Here is a 17,871-nt window from a genome sequence, read left to right as displayed (position 1 = left end):
TCTTGTAAATTTAACTTGTGTCTGTGGACAAACAATGCCCATCAACTGCAACCCAGATTGAGCAAGACAACGTGACACTTTTATTTTAAATGTGAAGGGAAATGAAACGTTATTCCAAGTATTGGACTTTTCTAAAATTTCTAAAAAAAAATAAAACAAGAAATGTGAACATATTGTCAAAAAATTTGGACCAGTACGCGTTAAAAAATGAGGATTATAAAAATTGCATTTTATTCAAGATTTTTAAAAAAATTGTTACTTATATGTTAGTTGCATTTTTAATTGTAAAATTAAATAATAAACATATGTATGTATGTGTGGGGTTTTGTACATTATTCAAAAAATATAGCTTACGACTATGTACCACAACATGCGGGTGGCATTATTGCATACAAAAAAATATTCCATATATACCTATATTTTCAAAGAACATGCATATATGGTAAAAATTTCGAGTGTAAATATAGCAAACATGAACATTTTGTTTTTGGAGACTGGAGACTGTAAATATTACAGCACAAGAGAGAACAATGTTATTTAAAAGGTGATTAAAGTCGGTTATAACAATAACCTTTATTTTGGCCGACTCTTTGACTGTTATAAATGGGTGCTGGTTTGCTAACTTATCGTCATCAAGAGAACAAGTTCTCTCTGCTATTAGATTAGTACATATTACAATTAATGGACGGACTGTTGTACAAGTAAATTGCGTGACAACTTGGTATAATTTGTTTTTAGATGTCTTTACACAATGTTATGTATATAGTACAGCGATATTCGATTAACAAAAATTAATTTTGGCAAAATTCTACTTTCTACTCGGGAAAATCATCCACCAGGAAATTGAAGGCCCTCAGTTACAGTACACTTAAAATTTGACTCAATCGCTTGCACCCTCACGCCCTCTTCGGCTGGATCATAAAGTACGCTGATGACTTCGAGCAAGAAGATCGATTAACAGGAGATCGATGGCAAACAACTGATATCAGCCGACCAGAAATGGCGGCAATAAGATTACAGATCTTTGACTACCATCATATCAAAATTAGTTTACTTTCTGTTATTTTTCATTGTGTGTATTGACAACAATGTAATTTTTGGTAAATCCTCTTTTCATTTAGATTGTGGATTTCGCTAAATGATTTTTGTGGTTCTTCAAATGAGACATGGTTATTATTGACTCATGGGTCAGAAGCTTTTCGAACGAAAATTGTTTTCAAGCTTTTTTATGACAGCAAAATGGGGCTTTGAAATTTTTATATATTTGATCCAATGCTTTTATTTGTCATAAAAGAAGAAAACATCGTGTTATTATATGACTCTGTAACATTGTGTAAAGGACTATTAAAACACATGCGCATACCTTACATAAGGCTCTGTCACACTGTATGTTCTTGTCTTATGACGTGTCAAATTTTGCAATTGTTAACCCTCCCTAACAAACTTTTTTCAACATTTTTAAGCGATTTTATTCTTTATATAAAAGCGAAAATTGAATTTTTGGAGAGCGTCCTTTATCAAGGACGATATTTAGGGAGTGCGCCTAATATAGATCAATCTGTTTTATTTTCATCATTATTTGAAAGCGCATATAGGTCTTGCTAACGTACTATTAATTTAAATTTTGTTTTCCTTGTTTTTATTTTCCTGCCACGCTTGCTTTTTTAGACGTTTTTTCAATTGTTTTCCATTTCTGTTAGTAAACACGAACTCTGAAATAGAAACTTAATCAAAATTACAGAATAACTGTGAATTGTGATATGATCTGACTTCTCTTCTCAATAGTTTTTCAAAATATTCATATAAATGAACAAGTAGCGTAAGAAATAAAAACGTCCGATAAAAAGGACATTATGCACCAATGTGCTAAATTTGCATTCATAGTGTGATACGAATGTGAAAAAATTACGATTCGTATGTAATTTGACACACATAATGAGATATCAATGATACATAAAAAGTGGCATGTTATAAGACAAGAACATATAGTGTGATAGAGCTGTTAATAAATAGCAAGACATTTTTATTCTAAATCACCCATCATGCCAAAACGAATTGTGATTAGAATATCCATTAGATATATAAGTGTTGTAACTAAAGAAACTGCTGCTGCTGATAAAACCAAATCCAATCGTGTCATATTTGGATGCCAATAGTTTAGATCCTTTATGGACGACCAATCCCGGAACAATACCGACGTTGTTGCAATAAACAATATGAAAGCGACCAGAGACCATAAAACCGAAGTGCGCCATGGTGCCCTAATTAGAAAAATAAAGAAAACACAAAGTAATCAATTATTGATCTCAAAAAACAAAAAAAGAAAATAGAAAATACGACTGAAAACTAAGGCAGCAAGTGAACTTACACATCACCAAATAGGGCCATAATTAAATAAATGGCCGAGTAAATTAATAGGCTGCCAAAGGTCACATAGCATAAAGCCATTACTCGGGGTGTGATGAACGTACGTATGTTGAACTGAGTGGCCGGCTCGTCGATCAACCCTATGCAACAGATGATGAGACACTAGACACCAGCGACATTAATTAATATTTAATTGACAATCAAGAATTGCTCAGTGTGTCACTTACCAATTCCAAGAACTTTAGGGCCACCAATGTGTAGGAGGCCTTCTTGCTGGGTCCTGAGACATATGACGTTTCTTCTGCCGGTGACATGTCGACACGAGAGATTTCTGCAAAAAGTATACACAAAGAAAAATCTCATAAACACTCACATCTATCTATTCATACAAATAAAAACCATGATGTAGAAAACAATGATTACTGGACAAGAAACAAGAATGCATTGGAGCATGAAAATATTTCAACATGTATGTACGTATGCATGTTTTATATGAGCTATCACATACATATGTTGTTTTTCCATAGTAATACCTATTGAACTCAGATAACTCATCCTCACTGCTTTCGATCGTCGGCACCGCTATAGAAGTGGGGAGGAGAGAGAAAGGAAACTAAAGTTTTCATACATGTTCTCATTTATTGATTCATCACATTGAAGATTATGTCATGGTGGTAGTAACAAAAGAATGTTTTGCTAAATTAGTTTCAATTACTTTAAAAAAGAACGTTAGTGCTATTCCATTGCTGATTCTACTACTGTTCGAATTTTCATTACTTTGTTGCCCGCCTATGGATGGATAAATCAATGGCATTGGCTTTGGGTGTGCTCTCATGCGTTAAAAGTGGGTAACAATTTATTTGTCCGAACATCAACTATCAGTTATGTCTGTTTGATGTAGAATGTAATTGTTTTGTGGAGTGTCAAGGTTTTAGGAATTTCGATGTGTCTGGCAACTTTGGTGTAAAACGATGACAAAGCTCTCAAAGTATGTAATGTGTGCCATGGGCTAATTGTAGTCGTAAAAGAAGTACGAGTATTGGGCTGGAATTTGTGATTTAAAAGAAAGGTAAAAGTCGGCTGGTACCCACTACACAACCCCAAAATGTGTTGTTGCAAAATGCATTGGTAGACTATTGAGATCGTTATTTCACCAATGTAGATCGCCAGTCTTTGAACTATAACTATAAAAGTGTGCCCAGATGGTGATGCCATAAAAAGTTGTATGGATATCAGTTAAAAAATTTGGCCTATTGAAGCCTTAACAGTTGAAATTGGGCCATATATTTATGTAGTGTATTTCTAAATCTTTTTAGAAAGGGGATGAGAGCTGTACATAAATCCATATCTATACAGAAAAATAATAAAAATTGGTTTCAATCACGAAATTAATTGACTGAATTAGCTTTTTAATTAAGAATGTTTCAACCACAAAAATGATAATATCAATCAATGTTTTTCTGTACCCTGCATCACCACTGTGGTACAGGATATTATGCATTTGTTTGCAGAGAAGGAGAAGAGCTAAGAAGGAGAAGAGCTAGACCCACTGATAAGTATACCGATCGACTCAGAATCACTTTCTGATTCGATTTAGCCATGTCCGTCCGTCTGTGAGTCCATGTATTCTTGTAATCAAAGTGTAGGTCGTATTTGTTGCTCGATTGTCACGAAATTTTGCACATATCACTTTTTTGCACCAAGGACAAACGCTATTGATTTTGAAAAAAATCGGTTCAGATTTAGATATAGCTCCCATATCTTTCATCCGATATGGCTTTTTAAGGCTGTAGGAGCCACAATTTTCGTCCGATCTTCACAAAATTTTGCATTGGGTATTTTATTTGAGGTTAGCATATGTGTGCAATAAATGTTCATAAAAATCGGTTCAGATTTAGATATAGCTCCCATATATATCTTTCATCCAACATGGACCTTTATGGCTGTAGAAGCCACAGTTTTAGTCCGATTTTTAAAATATTTTGCACGAGGTGTTTTATTTGACGTCCTAATATGTGTGGAAAATTTCATAAAAATCGGTCCATATTTAGATATAGCTCCCATATATATCTTTCATCCGATATGGCCGTTTAAGGCTGTAGAAGCCACAATTTTTTAACCGATCTTTACAAAATTTTGCATGGGGTGTTTTATTTGACGTCTCCATATGTGTGCAAAATTTCATAAAAATCGGTTCAAAGTTAGATATATTTGCCATATATATGTATCGCCCGATTTGCACTTAAATGGCCGTAGTAGCTTCAATTTTCAACCGATCTGCACAAAATTTGCACGGACTGTTTTGTTACTGCACTTAATATATCTGGAATATTTCCTAAAAATCGGTTCAGATTTAGATATAGTTCCCATATATATCTTTCATCCGATTTGAACTATTATAGCTGTAGAAGCCACAATTTTGGCCCGATCTCCATCAAATTTGGCGTGTGGCGTTTGGAGTCGTTTTTGTGAAGTCTCAATGTATGCGCAAAATTTCATAAATATTGGTTCAGAATTAGATATAGCTCCCATATATATCTTTCATCCGATTTGGCTTTTTAAGACTGTAGAAGCCACAATTTTGGTCCGTTCTTTGCATGAGGTGCTTTATTTGACGTCTTCATATGTGTGCAAAATTACATTAAAATCGGTTTAGATTCAGATATAGCTACCATACAAGTTTTACATCCGATATGGCCTTTTAAGGCTGTAGAATCCACAACTTTCGTCCGATTTTATATTAGACGTTTAAATTGACGTTCCAGTACGTGCGCAAAATTTCATTAAAATCGGTCCTAATTTAGATATAGTTCCAGTGTGTATATTTCATCCGATATGGATTTTAAGGCAGTAAAATCCACAATTTTGATCATATCTCTACAATATAGGACGTGAGATGTTCCATTTCATGTCCCAGTATGTGTCAATAAAATTGGCACAGGTTTCGATATAACTCCCGTATAATCGTTTATCCGATATGGCCTTCTAAAGATGTGGAAATCCAAATCTTTTGTCCTTTGGTAGGAAAATCTTACAAGGTTCTAAATTGCTATTTTAATTGGTATCTAAATTAAAGTCTGACTAGATTTCCAGATAAGTTTTACATATAAAAAGTACTACATGCACTAGGTGGCGTAGGGTATTATATAGTCGGCACCGACCGACTTTTGCCTTTCCTTTCTGGTTTTAAATTGTGATTGAGAAGAATCGCATATTCAATTTAAAAAAATGATTGAACAATTGATCAAAAAAATGATTGAAATTGTCAAAAAAACAAAATTATTTAAAATTTAATTGAAAATAGGCAAGTTTTTGCAAAAAACGCGCTGTATATATTGTATACAAATATAAAAAAAAAAAACATTTTGGAAATTTTTGAGCGGCTAGATTTTTTTAATAACGGAGGTTATAAAAGCGCTTAATTGATAGGACGAGAAATAATATTCAGTATGTTGAGTCTTAGATCATATTTGAAGCGTTTAACAAATTTTCGATTCTATTAATTGATTGAAAGAACTAATTATTTAATTGAAAAAGGTAAAATGTTCAATCACATTATTTATTTAAAAAAAGTTCAGATTCAATTATAAACAAGTAAGAGCGTGCTATGTTCGGCCGGATCGAATCCTATATACCCTCCACCATGGATCGTGTTTGTCGAGTTCTTTGCGCTTTATCTCTTTTTAGACAAACAATGAATAATGGAATTGTTATGCTATATCGAGTTATAGTCCGAGTCGGACCACACATGAATTGAATGTTGAAGACCATAGTAGATGTCATTGGGTAATATTTCAGTCCATTCGGAGAAGAATTGTGCCTTGTTTGGGCTTAAGAAGCATAATCGGACGATCAGTTTATATGGTACAGGTATGTTTAAGGTTATACAAGAAGCCGTTGTAAAAAATTTAAACAAAATCGCATAAGAATTGAGCCCTCTAGAGGCTTAAGAAGTCAAGATCCCAGATCGGTTTATATGGCAGCTACACCCAGAGAAAAATTTATACCAAACGTGTTCATTTCAGTATCATACGGTTTTAATAGTTAAGCAATACCGTATGGTACATAAACAATACGAATGATTAGTACCGTTTGGTACTAGCCTTATTACCGAACTGGTATTGGTTATTGGTTTTAGCACAAGACCGTTATTGGGTTTAGTACAAAACCGTTATTGATTATTTCACCCTCTAATGAACCAAAAAAGCCATTGAAAATAATTTTAATTTAATTTTGTTTCGATTATTTATGTTAATAATTACAAAAAGTTATATTACAGCGTGACCAAGCTAAATTCTTTGGATTCAATTGATTCCATATCCATTGATTCCCAGAAGTGGTTTTCCTATGAATACACCAACACAGCATCGTTTTCCACACCAAAGACTATCATATTTTTGATGTAGAATGTCCTTAGAATTTTTACTATTTCCATATAAGCAGTGAATTATAAGTATTTGAACAGGGATTTACGCAGGCGTACCCCTGTATGCCTCCTATTTTTAGACTGATTGTAGAAGAAAGGCTGTATGGATATCAATGTAGGGAAGGGATTATCCAATAAGATTATCAACCTTATGAAAGAGATATATGATAATATTACGCTTCAGGTCCAGCATGAAGGTATTCAGCTGTACTCTTCACGATCATGCAAATATACCTACACAAAAAAAAATGTAAAATTAAAAAGTTAATTGAAAATAAAATCGTGTTCAATTAAAGAATTAATTGATTCAATCGTCTTTTAATTGAATATGATTTTTTTTCAATTGCAGTCGTGATGGTAGTTTTTGCCATTTTCAATTAAAAAATGAATTCAATTCAATTGATTGAAAATAATGTAATTTTCAATAAAAAATTAAATTAAAAAATGAATTGATTCAATAATTTTTTAATCGAATCTAAAAAATGTTCAAATGTGGTGCTTAATTAAATTCAATTTAAGGCTATTTTGCCCCCTACAATATACAGCGGTCAAAAAAAGTATTCATCATTCAATGTTTTTTTTTAATAAGTCTACAAAAGACAATTGGAATAAAAACATATCAAACTAATGATGCAGTAGTGCTTGTGTGATATATATGTACACAATTTCATTGTTTTTAAAGAAAAAAATAGTATTTATTGGAACAAAAAGGGCCATTTTACAGCTGAACACAAAAAATTAAACAAAAAAAGTATTCATCATTGCAAAAAAACAAAAAAATAAATAACATAATTTAAAAAAATTAATACTTTGTTATTCGACCACCGCGTCTTATTACTTCTTTTAAACGGTTTGACATCGATTGGACTAATTTAGCGGTTATATTTTGGTCTATATTAGTCCATTCCTCCATTATCACCTGTTGCATTTGACTCTTGCTCGAAAAATTGCGCGTTCTCAATTTGCGTTCGAGATGTTCCCAAAGATGTTCAATTGGGTTCAAGTCGGGACTTTGAGGAGGAGTTTTAATGACTTTGGGGCAGTTATACAGCATCCACATCTTGGTATTTAAAGCAGAATGTTTGGGGTCATTATCTTGATAATATTGAAAGTTATTACCAAGCCCAAGTTTTACAGCACTATCTTTTAAATTCCTCTTTAAAATGTCAATGTAATACTTATGATCCATTACTCCATTAATAATTTCAAGATTTCCCGCTCCTGAAGCCGCCATACACCCCCAAACCATTAAACCACCTCCACCATGTTTTACAGTAGCAACTGTGTTTCGTTCTTCAAGCTCTTTATTTGGTTTTCTGTACACTATGACCTTTCCATCGCACCCAAAAAGATTAAACTTGCTCTCGTCTGCAAAAATGACTGTTTTCCAAAATGATTCGGGCTGTTTTACATACATTTTTGCGAAGTTTAGCCTTTTCACTCGGTTTATTTTATTTATAAAGGGCTTCTTACGTGCAGTTCTTCCTCTGTAACTATGCCTTTTGAGTGTATTTCGAATTGTTTGTGTAGTAACTTCCTTCCCTAAATATTCCATAGTGTTTTTACGAAGAATGGTCGCATTTGTCTTCGGAGTTTTCTGAACTTGCCGCACTAGCCAACGCACATCTCCAACTGAAAGTGCTTTTGGTCGACCAGATCTTGGTTTATTGTCAACAGTTTTCGTTTCTGTCCACTTTCTGATGATGGATTGTATAGTAGATCGTGGTCTATTTAATATTTCACTGATAGTTTTTTGAGTTAAACCATTCCTGTGGTGTTTTATTATCAAAACTTTTACCTCATCAGAAACCTCGTTTTGCTTACGACCCATTTTGACAAAAAATATATTTTCAATGAAATTAAATATTTGCTGTCAAGGGCAAAGCCTCCTTTACTAAATAAAACAGAAATGGGGGATTCCCAAATAATATTTGAATTTGACTTTGATGATAGCGCATCAATGATGAATACTTTTTTTGTTCTGTTTTTGGTGTTATTATATAAAATTGCATTTTTTGCGCTAATTAAATTTATTTTTTGAATTTATTTTAAAACATATTACGAAAAATAAACTATTGCATAAAACTGCATTATATGTTTACTTTAAATTTTCTTCAATTACCCAAAATAAGTGAATTTATTATCAATTTTGCTAATGATGAATACTTTTTTTGACCGCTGTAAAGGGGAGGGGTTTTCAAAAACCTATACGTCCCACATTCCGACAAATCTATAAGTACCATGGCAGCCGGTTCTACGTGCCGGATTAAACCGATGGAGTCCTTCATCGGGCAAGGGCTGCCGCCTCAGTGCGCAACACACTGCTACGACAACAACAACAAATCTATAGGGAGAGTTTTTTTATACGAGCGCTCACGGACCTTTGCCCAAACAACGCACCTCTAGTTATTGTTCCAGAAGTTAAACATCTGTGTACCAATATAAAGGGTGATTTTTTTGAGGTTAGGATTTTCATGCATTAGTATTTGACAGATCACGTGGGATTTCAGACATGGTGTCAAAGAGAAAGATGCTCAGTATGCTTTGACATTTCATCATGAATAGACTTACTAACGAGCAACGCTTGCAAATCATTGAATTTTATTACCAAAATCAGTGTTCGGTTCGAAATGTGTTCATTCATGTGTTCAGCGATGAGGCTCATTTCTGGTTGAATGGCTACGTAAATAAGCAAAATTGCCGCATTTGGAGTGAAGAGCAACCAGAAGCCGTTCAAGAACTGCCCATGCATCCCGAAAAATGCACTGTTTGGTGTGGTTTGTACGCTGGTGGAATCATTGGACCGTATTTTTTCAAAGATGCTGTTGGACGCAACGTTACGGTGAATGAACACATTTCGAACCGAACACTGATTTTGGTAATATTTTATATTATAGTTATTGATTATTTCACCCTCTAATGAACCAAAAAAGCCATTGAAAATAATTTTAATTTAATTTTGTTTCGATTATTTATGTTAATAATTACAAAAAGTTTTATTACAGCGTGACCAAGCTAAATTCTTTGGATTCAATTGATTCCATATCCATTGATTCCCAGAAGTGGTTTTCCTATGAATACACCAACACAGCATCGTTTTCCACACCAAAGACTATCATATTTTTGATGTAGAATGTCCTTAGAATTTTTACTATTTCCATTTTCACTGCTTATAAGTATTTGAACAGGGATTTACGCAGGCGTACCCCTGTATGCCTCCTATTTTTAGACTGATTGTAGAAGAAAGGCTGTATGGATATCAATGTAGGGAAGGGATTATCCAATAAGATTATCAACCTTATGATAATCTTATTGGATAACGTTGCTCGTTAGTAAGTCTATTCATGATGAAATGTCAAAGCATACTGAGCATCTTTCTCTTTGACACCATGTCTGAAATCCCACGTGATCTGTCAACTACTAATGCATGAAAATCCTAACCTCAAAAAAATCACCCTTTATATTGGGTTGCCCAAAAAGTAATTGCGGATTTTTTAAAAGAAAGTAAATGCATTTTTAATAAAACTTAGAATGAACTTTAATCAAATATACTTTTTTTACACTTTTTTTCTAAAGCTAAAAGTAACAGCTGATAACTGACAGAAGAAAGAATGCAATTACAGAGTCACAAGCTGTGAAAAAATTTGTCAACGCCGACTATATGAAAAATCCGCAATTACTTTTTGGGCAACCCAATATATATAAAATGGAATTATCATCAAATTTTGGACCAATTAAAAATTATGAGAATGAGAATTTCAAAAATGTCAATAATTTTTTTATTTTTAATTTAATTTTTTAACGAAGAACGAAGGCCACCTCCATTCAATTCGTTTCTCACCTCCATCGTGGTGCACCCTGAAAACTTGAGCAACCTAAATGAAGATAAGGCAATCAACCCCTATGGGATTTTAGGGCAGGGATAGCGGGAAGGAAGTTCCAATGATCAACTAAACTAAACTGAACTGCTAAAAGAATTTGTACTTCAAAGAAGTTCCTGAAAACTAGAAGGAAAAATTTAATTCTTCAGAAGACAACGGGAAACAACTGAAATAGCATTCCTAGAAAATTGAACAATATGAATAGAACAAACAGAACTTACGCCCTCAGTTTTCACCCAAACGAGGGAGCTAAGAATCCTCCAAAGTAAAACCAAACAAAAACTTAATATCGGAATTTGAAATATAAGAAGTCTTTATGAATCGGGAAAACTTAACAATATGATCAGCGAGATGAACCGACCTCAAATAGATATTTTAGGTCTTGTAGAGACATATTGTAGTTGAAAATTAAGATCCAAAACTGTAACAGTTTACACTCTGGAAATCAACAGGGAATCCACAGAATAGGAGTTGCAATCATTGAAACAGAACAAAAAAGCAAAATGCGTAAAGTTTATGTCCCTATGTGAGAAAGAACCATAATGATGAAATTGATGGGGAAACCACAGAATATCAACATTACACGGAAAAAATATTTGTCCTAATTTTCAAGATTCCATCCAAAGATAAGCAATCTTAATTTAAAGATGATCAATATTTCAACTTGTTAAGGAAACATTTCCTTTGGTGAAAGATATTTTCCTTGATATTAAGGATTTTTTTAATTATAAGTCCTTGGCTACGTCCCTGGTGGATGGTATATAAATTTGATTCAGTCAAACGTTATTAACTTATTTCAGACTAGCAAACTTAATTTAAAGATGATAAAATTTCCAACTTTTTAAGGAAACATTCCCATTATTGAAAAATATTTTCCATCATATTAAGGATGTTTTATTTCAAATGGTAGCTTAATAAATACTTAACTTTGTATCTTGTTATTAAGGGCAAACATCTGAAATGAAGGTAGAAGGTAGGTAGGTAGATACATCGTTGAAAGTTAGGAAATTGACTTAGGAACAAAATAGCCTTAGATTTAAGAGTTTAAGATGCTAAGTTTAAAAAAGGAATTTTTGAAAAAATAATTATTTCACAATCATCTGTGTAGTAAAATAAGAATTAATCAGCGATCGAAATTTGAAACGGATGATCGTGTCCGGACATGGAAAACGAAACGGAAGGGGTTATAGATTGGAACAATACTGCCAACGACGCTGATCGGCTGGGTTCGAATGCTGGCAAGACCATCAGAAAAAATTTTCAGCAGTGGTTTTCCCCTCCGGATGTCCACAGAAAAAAATAACTGGTAGAAAAAGCAACTACCAAATTTGTATGTGATACTTTAAATTCTCAACGAATTTTAGCAATGAATCGAAGACATTATTTGTTGAATTATGTAAGCAAGTCTCTTCAAGAGACTTGACAGACAAAATATTGAAATTTTGTTGACTTTCAACAAATTATTTTGTTGAGGTAGTTGTAAAAATAGGCGTACTACTATGTAGAGCACAAAATTCCCATGCCATTCATGACATGCAAACCCAGATTAGAGACCCCCGGTCGGCCAAAATTTTTTTCATTAAATTTATTTAATAAAATTCTGCATAAAAAACTATGAATTTGGTATTCAGAAAAAAAATTGCAAAGAGTGCCTTTCAACAACAAATTTGTTCGTTGGGTCGTTGAGATTCAAAATAAATTGTTGCAGGAAAATTAACAAGTTTCATAGTTGTTTTTTCGACCAAAGTTGTTGTTTTTCAACATTATTTTTATCTGTGTTTGCGACATTTGTGTGGTACTATGCCATGCATAGAAGCCATGTAAAAACTTCTCCCCAAAGAGGTGTCGCACTGCTGCACGCCGTTCAGACTATAAAAACGAGGGCCCTTATCATTGAGCTTAAACTTGAGTCGGACTCCTCTCATTGACATGTGAGAAGTTTACCCCTGTTCCTTAGTGGAATGTTTATGGACAAAATTTTAAATAAGCAATTTACAATTTTAACAAGAGCATCACATGAAATTAGCCAACACACTATTTAAGCTTCATCCCAGAAGGCTATACACCTGGAAATAACCACAGGCAATAGAGGAAATATTATAAGAAATCAAAAACGATACGATACGAACGATATTGTTCATTAAGGTATATTTAAATGTTCAACATATCCGGGGCAGGTGTCCTATCGGAACACAATCTATTGATGGCAAATATACGGGCGAAGCTTTCTACTGCTCGAAAAAGAGAAAAACACACCCAGAGTCGATAATTAAACAACATTTAGGAATAAGATGAAATTTATTCTAAACTCAGCGGCACACTATATTCTAGGAAACTGGCCAGCTAAAAAACAAGAGGAATGGATCCCAGACGAAACTCTTGATCTTCGTAAAGAAAGAGCTAAGCATTAAAATAAAAACTACAAAAGGTAGGATGGTGTTCCCGGTAGCAATAAATGATCTACTCCACAGAAACCCGCTTCATTCAGTTCTGTTTGACGACAACAATGTTGCTATTTTTGACCTGACCCACAGAAAAACATCTGGAGAAGACTTTGCAGCAACATTATTCACGGACAATGAGATATTCTCATATAAAATCCAGAAAATGAGTGGGGAACCCATAACAAGATAGGAAGTTATTTATGCCATCAATTAATTAAAGGACTATTATTAGTAGCCTCGTGAGCTATGCTTTGAAAAATAAAATAAAACAAACAAGTAAAAGCGTGCTAAGTTCGGCCGGGCCGAATTTTATATACCCTCCACCATGGATCGCATTTGTCGAGTCCTTTTTCCGGCATCTCTTCTTAGGCAAAAAAAGGACATAAGAAAAGAGTTGCTCTGCTATTAAAACGATATCAAGATATGGTCTGGTTCGGACCACAATTAAATTATATGTTGGAGACCTGTGTAAAATTTCAGCCAATTCGTATAAGAATTGCGCCCATTGGGGCTCACGAAGTAAAATAGAGAGATCGATTTATATGGGAGCTGTATCGGGCTATAGACCGATTCAGACCATAATAAACACGTTTGTTGATGGTCATGAGAGGATCCGTCGTACAAAATTTCAGGCATATCGGATAATAATTGCGACCTCTAGGGGTCAAGAAGTCAGGATCCCAGATCGGTTTATATGGCCGCTATATCAGGTTATTAACCGATTTGAACCTTATTTGACACAGTTGTTGAAAGTAAAAATAAAATACGTCATGCAAAATTTCATTCAAATCGGATAAGAATTGTGCCCTCTAGAGGCTCAAGAAGTCAAGACCCAAGATCGGTTTATATGGCAGCTATATCAGGTTATGGGCGGATTCGAACCATACTCGGCACACTTGTTGGGTATCATAACAAAACATGTCGTGCGAAATTCCATTCCAATCAGATAAGAATTGCGCACTCTAGAGGCTCAAGAAGTCAAGACCCAAGATCGGTTTATATGGCAGCTATATCAGGTTATGGACCGATTTGAACCATACTTGGCACAGTTGTTGGATATAATAACAAAACACGTCGTGCAAAATTTCATTCTGATCGGGTAAGAATTGCGCACGCTAGAGGCTCAAGAAGTCAAGACCCAAGATCGGTTTATATGGCAGCTATATCAGGTTATATACCGATTTGAACTATACTTGGCACAGTTGTTGGATATCATAGCAAAATACGTCGTGCAAAATTTCATCCCTATCGGATAAGAATTGCGCACTCTAGAGGCTCAAGAAGTCAAGACCCAAGATCGGTTTATATGGCAGCTATATCAAAACATGGACCGATATGGCCCATTTACAATACCAACCGACCTACTCTAATAAGAAATATTTGTGCAAAATTTCAAGCGGCTAGCTTTACTCCTTCGGAAGTTAGCGTGCTTTCGACAGACAGACGGACGGACGGACAGACGGACGGACATGGCTAGATCGACATAAAATGTCGCGACGATCAAGAATATATATACTTTATGGGGTCTCAGATGAATATTTCGAGTAGTTACAAACAGAATGACGAAATTAGTATACCCCCCATCTTATGGTGGAGGGTATAATAAAAAGCGTTAAGTTCGGCCGGGCCGAACTTTGGATACCCACCACCTCGGGTATATATGTAAACCACCTTTCATCAAAATTCGGTGAACATTTCATACCTTATACTCATATACCTCATGCCGATCTGAACTATATACGACACGATGTCGAAAAGCCGAACATAAGTCATTGTGTCAAATTTCAGTGAAATCTGATTATAAATGCGCCTTTTATGGGGCCAAGACTTTAAATCGAGATATCGGTCTACATGGCAGCTATATCCAAATCTGGACCGATTTGGGTCAAGTTGCATAAACATGTCGAAAAGCCTAACACAAAGCACTGTCCCAAATCGGACAATAAATGCCTCTTTTATAGGCCCTAAACCTTAAACCGAGAGATCGGTCTATATGGCAACTATATCCAAATCTGGACCTATCTGTGCGATATTGCAGAAGTATGTCAAGGGGTTATCTTAACTCACTGTTCCAAATTTCGGTGACATCAGACAATAAATGAGCATTTTATGGGCCTGAAACCATAAATCAAGAAATCGTTCTATATGGGAGCTATATCTAAATCTGAACCGATCTAGACCAAATTGAAGAAATATGTCAAAGGGCCTAACACAACTCACTGTCCCAAATTTCAGCAAAATCGTATAATGAATGTGGCTTTTATGGGCCTTACACCATTAATCGGAGGATCGATCTATATGGCAGCTATATCCAAATCGGGACCGATCTGAGCCAAAGTAACGAATGATGTCGATGGGCCTTACACAATTCACTGTCCCGAATTTTATAAAAATCTGATAATAAATGTGGCTTTTGTGGGCCTAAGACCCTTAACCGGAGGATCGGTCTATATGGCTGCTATATCCAAATCTGAACCGATCTGGGCCAATTTAACGAAGGAAGTTGAAGGGCCTAAGACAACTCACTGTCCCAAACTTCAGCAAAATCGGATAATAAATGTGGCTTTTATGGGCCTAAGAACCTAAATCGGCGGATCGGTCTATATGGGGGCTATATCAAGATATAGTCCGATATAGCCCATCTTCGAACTAAACCTGCTTATGGACAAAAAAAGAATCTGTGCAAAATTTTAGCTCAATATCTCTATTTTTAAAGACTGTAGCGTGATTTCAACAGACAGACGGACAGACGGACGGACTTATCTAGATCGTCTTAGATTTTTACGCTGATCAAGAATATATATACTTTATAGGGTCGGAATGGATATTTCGATGTGTTGCAAACGGAATGACAAAATGAATATACTTCCATCCTTCGGTGGTGGGTATAAAAATAATCCAAGAAGAAGATTCTTTTTCTTTATATTGTATATAAAAATCAATTTGTGTTTGTTTGTTTGTGTGTTCCTTATAGACTCAGAAACGGGTAAACCGTTTTTCTTAAAATTTTCACAGATGGTGCATAATGACCCCGTGGTGAAAATAGGGTACTAAATTTTTTGATATCTGTAGGGGGCGAACCTTCCCCCTTAGCCTAATTTTCAGAAACGCCAGATCTCGGAGATGGGTGGTGCGATTTAAGCGAAATTTTGTGTGCTCTCATATAGTACCCTAAAAATAAAAATTTGGTATCCAAATTTCGGATGGGGTACCTAGGGGGGCTGCCCCACCCTAAAACCTGCCAAACATATATTTAGACCAATCACGACAATATGGGACTCAAATGAAAGGTATTTAGGATAAGAAAACGTATCTGATATCCAATTGTCGGACCAAGTGCTAGGGGGACCACCCCAAGCCCCAAAACACCCCTAAATCGGACATATTTACCGACCATGGCAATATGGGACTCAAATGAAAGATATTTGCAAGTAGAATACGAATCTGATATCCAAATGTGAGATCACGTTTCTGGGGGTCTACCCCTTCCCCAAAACACCCCCCAAACTGGACTTATTTACTGACCATGGGAATATGGGGCTTAAATAAAAGGTATTTGAATGTAGAATACGAATCTGATATCCAAATATGGGACCAAGTGTTTGGGGGGCCGCCTCTCACCAAAAACATCCCCCAAAGGGGACAAATTTACGACCATAGCAATATGGGGCTCAAATGAAAGGTCTTCGGGACTAAAACACGTATTTGATATCAATATTGGAGAAAAGTGTCTATGGGGCCACGCCACCCCCACAACACCACCCAAATAGTAAGTATTTTCTGACTATTGCAATATGAGGCTCAAAGGGTTTTTAGAGTAGAACACGAATCCGATATATATTTTAAAGGCCAACTCACTGAGTGGCCGCAATCCCCCAAAAAAATCCCCCCAAGCCGGTCATGTTTGCCGACTATGGAAATATGGGGCTCAAATTAAAGGTATGTGGGAGTTGACCACGTATCTGATATCAACATTAGGGGCCAACTGTCTAGCGGAAGTCCCACCACCATAACAACCCCCAAATAGAACAGATTTGCTCACCAAGAAAATTTGGGTCGTAAAGAGAGTGGACTGAGTGGCCGCCCATCCCCCAAAAAAATCCCCCCAAGCCGGTCATGTTTGCCGACTATGGAAATATGGGGCTCAAATTAAAGGTATGTGGGAGTTGACCACGTATCTGATATCAACATTAGGGGCCAACTGTCTAGCGGAAGTCCCACCACCATAACAACCCCCAAATAGCACGGATTTGCTCACCAAGAAAATTTGGGTCGTAAAGAGAGTGGAACTAATAGGTTTTAGGGCCAATACCCCAAACCGGACATATTTGCTGACTGTTGCAATAAGGAGTTTAAATGAGATTAGAAAACAAATTTGGTATCCAATTTTGAGGGCAATGGCAATATGAGGTTTAAATAAATGATATATGAGAATAGAGCACGTTGCTGATATATTTTCAGGGCTTAGAATTTGGGGGACCACCCCACTCCTCAAAACACCCCTAAATCGGGCATATTTACCGACCATGTCAATGTGGACCTTAAATGAAAGGTTTTGGGGGTAGAGCAAGAATTGATACCCATTTTCGGAACCAATTTTTTGGGGTCTACCCCTTCCCCTAAATACTCCACAAACAACTATTTTTTAGTGACCATCGCAATATGGGGCTCAAATAAAGGTATTTGGGAGTAGAATACGAATTTGATATCTAAATTTAGGACCATGTACTTACCCCTTTCCCAAAACATCCCC

At 35.4% G+C, this 17,871-nt stretch overlaps 1 protein-coding gene across 5 annotated transcripts in view; it reads right to left on the bottom strand.

Moving 5' to 3' along the window:
- Window positions 1-208: 208 nt before the first annotated feature.
- Window positions 209-17,871, bottom strand: part of LOC106091776 (uncharacterized) — a 93,009-nt gene continuing 75,346 nt past the window's right edge. For 3 of the 5 annotated variants that reach the window (XM_059370906.1, XM_059370949.1, XM_059370992.1), the window contains exons 2-5: window positions 2,901-2,949; window positions 2,595-2,698; window positions 2,369-2,529; window positions 209-2,261 (exon numbers count right to left, since the gene is read on the bottom strand). In XM_059370906.1, the coding sequence (XP_059226889.1) occupies window positions 2,024-2,261; window positions 2,369-2,529; window positions 2,595-2,698; window positions 2,901-2,922 (525 nt within the window). In that variant the 5' untranslated portion in view covers window positions 2,923-2,949 and the 3' untranslated portion in view covers window positions 209-2,023. The remainder of the gene's footprint in view (window positions 2,262-2,368; window positions 2,530-2,594; window positions 2,699-2,900; window positions 2,950-17,871) is intronic. The other 2 variants (XM_059371013.1, XM_059371036.1) reach the window with 1 other exon arrangement.

Source organism: Stomoxys calcitrans, chromosome 1 (genome assembly GCF_963082655.1).
Source record: "Stomoxys calcitrans chromosome 1, idStoCalc2.1, whole genome shotgun sequence".
NCBI classification, from domain to species: Eukaryota; Metazoa; Arthropoda; class Insecta; order Diptera; family Muscidae; genus Stomoxys; species Stomoxys calcitrans.
The sequence above is the reverse complement of the archived record's forward strand: the minus strand, read 5'-3'. Positions and strand labels throughout refer to the sequence as shown.